The following is a 9382-nucleotide window of genomic DNA, read 5'->3' on the forward strand; positions in this document are numbered from 1 at the left end:
CATTCTTACTCGCAGCTAAGAGCTGAGTTGCGAAGGCTACAACGTGTTCGAGAAGCAGGCATGCAAGGGCGCCTTTGGCTGCCAGCCACACCGACCCATTATGACCACGGAGCACAGCCAAGATCAAAAGTGTTTTATTTTTACCGAGGGAGGAAAACCGGATGGTCTTGAAAACCCTCGTGGCACAGCAGAGAACCAACGCACAACTCAACTCACATATGGCCCTAGCCTGGAATCGAACCGGGGTCACCTTGGCGAGAGGCGAGCGCTTTACGCACAAGCCGACCGTGCCACCCTTATATCTTATTGTTTTAGTAAACACACGTCAGAATCAATCAACCAGAATTATGTTTAACGTAGCTTATAAGAACTAAGTAAGAAAAAGCAGGTTTTCGACATCGTGACGTCATCAGGTTTATCGAATAAAATAAATACAATACTATAGCATTAATACAATAAAGTTCTGTGACGTCAGAAACTGACCAAGACGACGACTCTCATTGATCCTCAACAATTCCTGCCTGACTCGGTCTAGCGAATACCAAGTAGTAAGTTGTTTACAAATGAGCATTCGTTATATAAAAACAGAGAAACGTCTACTGCAAACAGAATACATTTCCCTTTAGGAATATAAGAATTATTTATCAGATTTCCAAATCAATATTCAAGCCAGTCCCTTCGAAAGTTGCGCTTATTTTTGACTTTATTTCGTCAAGTTGTTTGTCGGTGTACTTCCCTTTCCAAGTGCCGACTTTACCTGAGGAAGGACATTAAACAAAGAAATACATGAATAAATAAACACATAGTTACACTTCCATTGTCATTTTAAATTGGGGACTTTTGGTACGCTAGGTGGCAGCAGATTTACATGGTAAAATTAATTGCTGTCAATATGTACGCATGCTCTGAATTACGTGCACATTAATTACCTTTACCTGGCAAGTCTGCTGCCACCTAGCGTTCCAATATCTCCCGTTCATCCAACTTGTTTATTTATTTATTTATTTGGTTTAATTTATTCATTCACTATTTTGTTTACTGCGTTTTATTAATTATTTTGTGTTCATTTATTCACTGCATCATGTATTCGAATAATTTATTCAGATAGTTATTTTTATTGATTATAGGTAGTTTTTTGTTTTTTGTATACCTTTATCGAGGAAATGTTTGATGCCATGTATTCGTGTACGAAACTTATTGTCAGGCTCAGACTCCTCCAGTTGTTGGTACGTTTGCACCATTCCTCCGAAGGCAGTCAACTCGACTATGCGATTGACTTGCTCCACCGACAGAGGGCGCTGTAAGAACGCAGCAATCGCCTGGACGGTCGCTCGAAGATCCTGCATTATTTGAAAGAAACCATTTTGTGTCAAATGACTTTTATAGTTTCTCCATATTTCATAACAATAATAAAGTGGCTTCCTAATAATGAAACTTATATCGGTGCCTCAATGACGGTTAGCAGAGATATGAAATTGTACCCCGGTTACTTACCCGATGTGCATCTTCGTATTTCAATAGCAGCACATTTTCTTTAAACTGCTGCTGTTTCGTCCAGTAGCTCAAAACATGACGGAACCAAGTGCCACCTGTGACTGTAACAATGAAGGAGAAATAGGGTGGGGTGCAATAACGTCTAGAAACGCCAATAGAAAAGTCTTATTAGGCAGTGAAAGCTCAAACATTTTGTGCAACAAGGGTGCTTTTCCTTGTATTATTCTCTTGCAACCTCGATGACCAATTGAGTCCAAGTTTACACGGATTTGGTATTTTATGCATTGGGGATATTTTATGTAATGAAAAAAAAGGACGAACAATCTTACCATCATCAGTCATACTGTACTGTATAAAATCAGGCCAAGCTTGAACTAATTCAGGTAACATATTCCCATACAATGTGTGCTGGGAAGCAAAAACATCCAGTGGATTTCGTACCATACTCAACACCTATGGAATAACAAAAAAGGTCAATTTGTACCTTCCATGACCCTCTGGCAGGCAAGATACTGCACTGGTCATAGTGAGCAAATTTACATCTTCACCAACATTTCCACTAAATTAAAAGGTAACAAAGGGTAACAGGTGAGCTCTTTTTTAATGTGCCCCAAAAGTAATGAACAACAACTTTTTAAAAAACCAAAATAGGCTTGTGCAGTCCTAAAAGATCAATATTCACCTTGATGTCTTTCGTGTGCCAAACCTGCGATGGCAAAAACTCAGCAGCCATATGAGTAACAATAACCCTCGGGCAACTCGATGGCCATTTCTCAATCACTTTGTACCCAGCTACTGCTGGTAACTTAGGGTTAGATCGAAAGTTCATCTCAAAGACCTGATCCTGGGTGACCCTGTTAGCCTTGGTAGGGTCTGCGTCTGCGACTATCAGCAAGGCTATCTCGATTAACCAATGGGTACCTTTGATAAAGGAGATAAAAAATGCGTTAGTCACTACTGCACATCACCAAAAACCTTCAGGGTGCCACCATATTATACCTTTGTTGAAAATTAAACATGAAACATAAATAATAAAAAAATAAAATAAAAAAAATGATAAATAAATAACAGAGAGACAAAAAAAACAAAAAAACAAAAAACAAGCAGCTTTAGGGGACGGAGTGCACAATAGTTTCATCACATGGGTGCCACAGAACATGTTACCATTGTTTACACAGGACAGAGGCACTTGTACAGCCCCCCCCCCCCCTCTGCTGAAAATATGCTGTGATGACCAACGAGAAAATAATTTTAAAAAAATTGCGTTTTTAGTGTTTGTAGTGCATGTGTGTATTAAATGTGTAATAAATAGAACATAATTGTATTTGTTTTCATTTATTAAAATAAGTAACAGTTAAATAAACACAAGTTATATTAGAACAAAATAAATAAGTTGCTCCCATATTATGGCAAACTTCAATGACCAGGCCTATCCGGTTGGTGTATGGTTTTGTGTCAAAGCAACCTTAGGCAAAGTGTTTGACCCTCAGGCATCGGCTATGTCATTGTGTCTGTGCATAAACATGACCCTGTGTTCAATACACGTGGGGTGTTTGAATGGCGCACCCGTTGGTTGACCCTAAAAGAGAATTGACCTTGCAACTACAAGATTGTTCCCGAAAGCACAGTCAGTCTTGGCTATAGGTAGACCATTACAGCCATGTACCTTATGTGTACTAGACTATTAGTAGTAGTGTTTGGGCTCGAATAAGCTCCAAATAATAATAACTTGAAATCTTGTAAAGCGCTCATGTGGCGCTATTTATGAATACAAACAATAACAATACACCATGTACAATAGCCAACATTGAAACGTTAGCCTAAGCTAAGAAGAAGATCACATCATGTGTTAGTTCGAGAAATGCAATACAAATACTAAAGAGTCTGATTTCCCCTGCTTGTTAACACTTCCCTCATGTATAAAAACAAAGTGTGCTGTAAGGGAGTTTGAGGGACTTGCACAAAATCGTCAAACGCATTTCATATTAAGCAATAAAAAGTATTTTGAACATTCGAGCTATAGCTACCGCCCGCGTGTACACAATATTGACTCACCACTACGTGGTACAGTTGCAAGGAAAATGTCATCGTGTCTGACCTCGAAGTTCTCAATATCGACCAAAGTCTTCTCATCTGTGATCGTGGAATCGAATACAACCCCCTTTCGTCTGTAGTAAATATCCTTTCCAGTAGGACCGAAGGGAGCACATCTTTCCTCAGTTTGATTACCAGACATCTTTCTTATAGAACTGTAGACTTGATTTCAAGTCTAAGATCGCGGTTATATCAGCACCAGCCACGCAAAACTCTCACACAGATTAGCTATTAAGCCCCAACTCGCAATACGTAGGCTATTATGATGGAGGTTAATCCACAAGAGGGCGCTACCTGTTGCTTGAGTTGCCTTTATAATGAAAATCAGATGCGACTTTTTTATTCAGATATCAATATAAACCACAAGGGACACTGATGGGTAAATTGTAATTGTTGGGGTTGAACAAAGAATTGACTGGAGTGGGATTCGAACCAACGACTTCCGGATTAACGTGCTTTTGAAAGGCGGCAGGTTTTCTCATAATTATTTATAATGGGATGAGGTCAAATTTTTAAGATTTCTTTCTTCAGTCTACAAAAGATACTATGTTCAGCACTTTGGAAATCACTCGATAAAAACACGCAAAACTCACAAGCACTCGACAAACAAAAATTAATAATTGTACATTTTTGCCATTTTGGTCGACTAAATAATAATAAAAAATAAAAAAAAGCGTGAAGGACACATATCGGTATGGAATAATTTAAAGGAAAATAACACTTAAAATATTATATGGAATTACCTCTTCTTTCGATATGATTGGTCAAGCCGTTGGAACAAGGGCGTGTCTTATCTGCACGTGATTCCAGGTGTGCACGCACGATGTCGTTGGTCCTCAGTGCACTAGAAAGTGTTACACATAATTCAAGCGAAGCTTCTGACATTTCAGTCTGACATCTTAGTGTTTATCTGCATCAGCAACACAAATCGCACATCGATTGGACTAGTAACACGCTTAAAATGCCGATTTCTATGGTCGCCCCCTCCGGTGCCGGCCGCGAGAGGCACTATGGACTGTACAAGTCTCGGGCGTATAGACCTTTTCGCAAATACCGGGGCGCGCGCGTAAAGCTAGGAATTAGGTGCATTGTGGTCTAGCTGGTATCCAAATTTGATCCATATATATCCCACAATGCACCTCATTCAACAGTCTGCGCGTGCGCATTGGTATTTGCGATAAGGTCTATTGGACGAGAAAACACGTCAAACGGAGAACATTATCAATTGTTATTCTCAAGATTTATTGTTTTCTATCGAGAAAAACAATGCACAACACACAATATTCATTAAAGATTTTATAAAATCCGGCGTACAGTACGCTTGACGCATTTCATAGAGTTTTATTGTCGTTTTTCTTTTTTCCTTTTTTTTTTTTTTTTGGGGGGGGGGTAATAAATAAGTTTTTTTTTCATATTATGTTATCACTAAGTTTTACATTTCAAACAATCTATATATTATAGTTTCATGGTCATAAACTACGTTGAACTAAAATAATCAAAGAAACAAAATCTCGCCCACGGAAACTCCAGAATGATTGGGACCACAACCAATGGTCCCGGCGACACGTGAATAATAAAATATTGAAACTTCATTAACTGAAGATTTCTTAAAATAAGGATGCGTCAAGTTGCATATTTTTTATCATCTCTAACCAGACATCACCTGGACACAGTGTTGCTGGTATCCTGCCACTCGAAAGAACGAATGATAATGAAAGACACTTCAACTTTTTTTCATTAGAATTCCTCAAAATAGACACCGGATTAGTTTCAAGTGCTCTGTGCGTAAAGTATAAGAAAACTTCAAAGCGAATAAAACTTAATTTCATCAGAAAACAACAACCTCGAGGTGAAGTGTTGCTTTAAACCTCTAGTTCATCACAGGTATCCATAAAGTAGTTACTTTATTAAAATTATAATTATGTCGAAGAGTCATCTGTTTCAATCTTGAAGCTTTAGCATTATGGAGTGAAGGATTTAAGAATATAAACTATAAAAGTACACTAAGTAATAGTACACTTGAGAGTTTAGCAACCATGTAATAATTCTCTTTTTTGCTCTGAAAACCCTTTTTTGTCTCGACATTTCGAACCGTAGGCCTGTACTCTGCTTGTCTTCAAGAAAAGAGCAGAGTACACTGTTCGAAACGTCAAGACCAAAACTGACTCTTTTCTTTCAGAGCCCACAAAGTACCCGTAAGTTTGTAAATGATTTAGTTTAAGTTCTCAAATCTGTTGAAAAAAATAAACTTACAAACTTTCAATTAAATAAAAGATAGCCTCTCTCATAATTGGTTGGTTTTTTTTTTCGTTTTTTGTACTGTGTGATAAGGCCATTTGTTTTTGTTCTGCATTTATTTAAAGTTTTACAACCTCTTAAGTGACGCGACGTACAACGCGACAGAAAAGTCTATCCTTGCAGAAGGACTAGGGACCAGTCTAGATTTCTGCCTGGTGTGAGGGTGGACGTTGAGGGCGCATTCATAAGATAAGTGTGCAAAATTTGACACATTTTTCGTGGTTTTCGTCGTGATTCACAGTCACCGTTCGGTATGTAAAACAGCTGTTATTGTTAACTTATGATCGTATTGTTAGCACACATGGTTTGAGATAAACGCACAGCCTTGTTTCTTGCTTTTATCCAACTGAACTAGGCTTTCTTTTTCAGGGGAGGGGAAAAAAACATTATTACTCACCCATCCATTTTTTTCTTCTTGCCGCCTGCGTGTGCGTAGAAAGTTTGACTCGGAGAAGAACAGTAATCTGTCATCGTAATCTGTCATCTGTCTCGCTACCTCGACATGGTGTGACTTTACTATAATTAGAGAGTGAATATCATCTACGTACATGTATCGTTGTTGTAGAGTCGTTATATCTACTCCGTTCATTTCGCATGCTTTACTTTTTTTTGTAGAGAAACTCAGCACAGTAAAGCATGTTGATGTAAACCATACATTACATGGTCCCTAGAGGGCGCTTTTCTACTCAACAACAAACAAATACAGTTATTTTCTCTTCATCATCAAAAAGTCATTACACAAGCAAAAAGAGTAGTTTGTTGACTTTGGTAATTTTAAAAGAAATTTTATACACTGTTTTTAAAATCCCATTTATTTAAAATAGTTGATAGCGTCATTTTTTTGTTCCAAAAAAGTTGTGAAAGTAGAAACACCAGAAAGTTCGAGAGATGGAATTGAGAATTTTTTTCTTTTAATCAAAGTCAAGTTTTAATTAATTTTATAACTTATATTTGGGACAATTATCTTTCAATGCAACATGTAATTTTAACCTTTTTTAATTTATTTTTTCTTTAGGAAGGAAGGTGCCAACTGCCAATATATATCGAGATGATGGTGTAGGACTTTAATAACCAAGCATGGAGCTCAACACTTTGTGGACGCAAGGCCATACCCAGTCAATACTCTGTGTAGATGCTAACAAAGATGGTCACGTGGCATCCGGGGGCGACTGTGGGGAGATTTGCCTCTGGAGTCCCGACGGAAAAATCGTCTCGAAGCGGACTTTTCAATCTGAGTCGTGTGTCAACAGCATGTGTTTCTCCCCTGCTCAGCCCTCGTTACTTTATATCTCAGTGGGGGAAGTCGTCCAATTGTTTGATATCCGCTGTCCGATGGATTCCTCGATGGCTCGATTTGCGTACAATAAGGATGATATTAACCAGCTCGCCATCGATCCCAAAGATACTTTTCTAGCGGCATGCGACGACGACGGGGTAGTGAAAATCATCGACGTTCAAAATCGTAAAGTGTTCAAGACGTTAAAGGGGCACGATAACATCTGCTCCAGTGTTGCGTTTCATCCACAGGTGCCCCGCGAGATGGCAACCGGTGGATTCGATTGCCTCGTGAACACCTGGGACATCTCTAAAGGGCGCCCTCTGGTGTCCTTAAACATGCAAGAGATGATTTCGGCCGAGGAGAGTGCCGATGAAGCAGCTAGCCCGTACACCATCAACCCACCATTCATTCATTCCGTCAAGTTCTCTAGGGACGGTGGTCTGCTTGTTTGCGGGCTGGAGAATGGACAAGTGCAACTCCTTGATAGAAAGGGACGGCGAAACTTGCAGCCGAGACAAGCTTTGGTTGGACACAGCCTTGGCGTGACACAAGTTTGCTTCTTGCCGGAAGCTCCAGGGCAAAGTAAAGACTTGCTCTTATCGGCAGGAAACGATTGCAAGTTGCTTGTTTGGGATCTGAACGTCAACCCCGAACAAAAACATTCTCAAGATATCACAGCGGAAAAACCTTCAGAGAGCACCGGCGGAGGTCAGACGTCTAATAATCCTGACGTCATTTTGGAAGCTGAAACTGTGGATTCGAGAACTGACAAGTTAAGCGACAGTTCTCATGATGACTGTACGCCAGACTCGCCAAGTAAAAGATCGCCGATTATTAGCCTTGAACACAAGGAGAAGATTAACTGGGTCAGACCAGTACAGTCATCAGGTGGCAAAAGTATGGTTTTTGTGGCGGATGTTTCAAAAAATCTTTCGGTATACCAATGGTAGCGTTAAAGTTATATTAACCCCCCTCCCCCCAGTGCCTAACGGTTAAACCAGCTAGGAGAAAAATCCTTGTGACTAAACCATGTAAGGTTTTACTTATGAAAATCGTGTTGGTAATTGATCAACTGTGACGTGTCATTTAAAAGCACCGAGTTCAAACTCTGGTGATTCTGATCAGCAGAGTATAGGTTCAAGTCCCTGACATGATATCTGTGTCCTTTAAACGCAAGACACTTAACCATGATGCTTCGTACTTCAGATGGGAAGTAAAGTCATTGTTCCCAGGTGTTGTGTACCGCCTGTAAAAGAACCCACTTCACTTGTTCGAAAATAGAAGGGCTTCGCCCCGGTGTTCCTGGTTTGATTGCGCCACATTAACTTGTTAACCATACATAGTGCTATACATGTATGATGTAGTCCGACATACCTTGCAGGAAAATACTTGTTTAAAGCGCCTTGAGCGTCACTAAGTGCATTAAAGTTCACCGAGGGCATTTATGCGTTTATTATATTAATATCTTTTTAACATTTTATCACAACTCTTGAACACAGGTTTTACTTTGTAAATCACCGATTCTTTATTTTTGTCCTATCAAGCTAGCATAATTATTTTTTTCTCGTATATTTGTTTCATTTGTTTACACAATTCTTAGATACAAAGGAAACCCAAAACTAACATACCTTTCTTTAAGCTGCAAGACGAAAAAAAAAATAAAAATATATATATATATAAATCATGCTGTCGTGTTACTTTGTGCCTTTTTTTTCTTTGGTAAAAGGCACTTCTCTGTGAGAGAAATATCAATTTATATTGAAACATTTCAATGTTAAAAGAGGCACCAAAACAAAATCACCAAAACAAAATGACTAGGGGTGGATTTCACAAAGAGTTACTCGTCCTAAGCCTTGGAGGTCTACCTCCATGTCCTTGGGACTTGCCATACATTTTTAATATCTCTTATAGTACAAGTCCTAAGTTAGGACTAGTCATAACTCTTTGTGCAATCGACCCCTGGGCAAAATTTCATAGAGCTGATAAGCACAAAAATTTGCTTGGCATGAAACTTCTTCCTCGATAAAAAAAAGGGATTACCAACCAAATTTAATTTTGTTACACATATATAGCTTGTTGATGGTATTTAGCTGTTGTTTGCTAAATCCTGAAAATCACAAGGAAATTTGGTTGGTAATCCTGTTTTTATCAAGGCAAAAAGTTTCATGCTATGCAATTTTTTTTCAATTAAGCTTTCTTTTCAAATACAGAAAAGAT

At 38.8% G+C, this 9382-nt stretch overlaps 2 protein-coding genes across 2 annotated transcripts; one reads left to right on the forward strand and one right to left on the reverse strand.

The window, feature by feature from the left end:
• Positions 1-226: 226 nt before the first annotated feature.
• LOC117298341 (sulfotransferase family cytosolic 1B member 1-like) lies at positions 227-3795 on the reverse strand. Its single transcript, XM_033781545.1, has 6 exons — positions 3550-3795; positions 2177-2415; positions 1824-1947; positions 1495-1595; positions 1151-1340; positions 227-757 (listed from the first exon to the last, which is right to left on the reverse strand). Exons 1-6 carry the CDS (start codon positions 3728-3730, stop codon positions 645-647), a joined length of 948 nt encoding a protein of 315 aa, XP_033637436.1. The 5' UTR covers positions 3731-3795; the 3' UTR covers positions 227-644.
• Positions 3796-6051: 2256 nt separating this feature from the next.
• LOC117298340 (WD repeat-containing protein 53-like) lies at positions 6052-8830 on the forward strand. The gene is made up of 2 exons (XM_033781544.1): positions 6052-6137; positions 6902-8830. Exon 2 carries the CDS (start codon positions 6964-6966, stop codon positions 8113-8115), a length of 1152 nt encoding a protein of 383 aa, XP_033637435.1. The 5' UTR covers positions 6052-6137; positions 6902-6963; the 3' UTR covers positions 8116-8830.
• The last annotated feature ends 552 nt before the right edge of the window (positions 8831-9382 follow it).

The sequence above is a fragment of the Asterias rubens genome, chromosome 13 (genome assembly GCF_902459465.1).
Source record: "Asterias rubens chromosome 13, eAstRub1.3, whole genome shotgun sequence".
Classification (NCBI taxonomy): Eukaryota; Metazoa; Echinodermata; class Asteroidea; order Forcipulatida; family Asteriidae; genus Asterias; species Asterias rubens.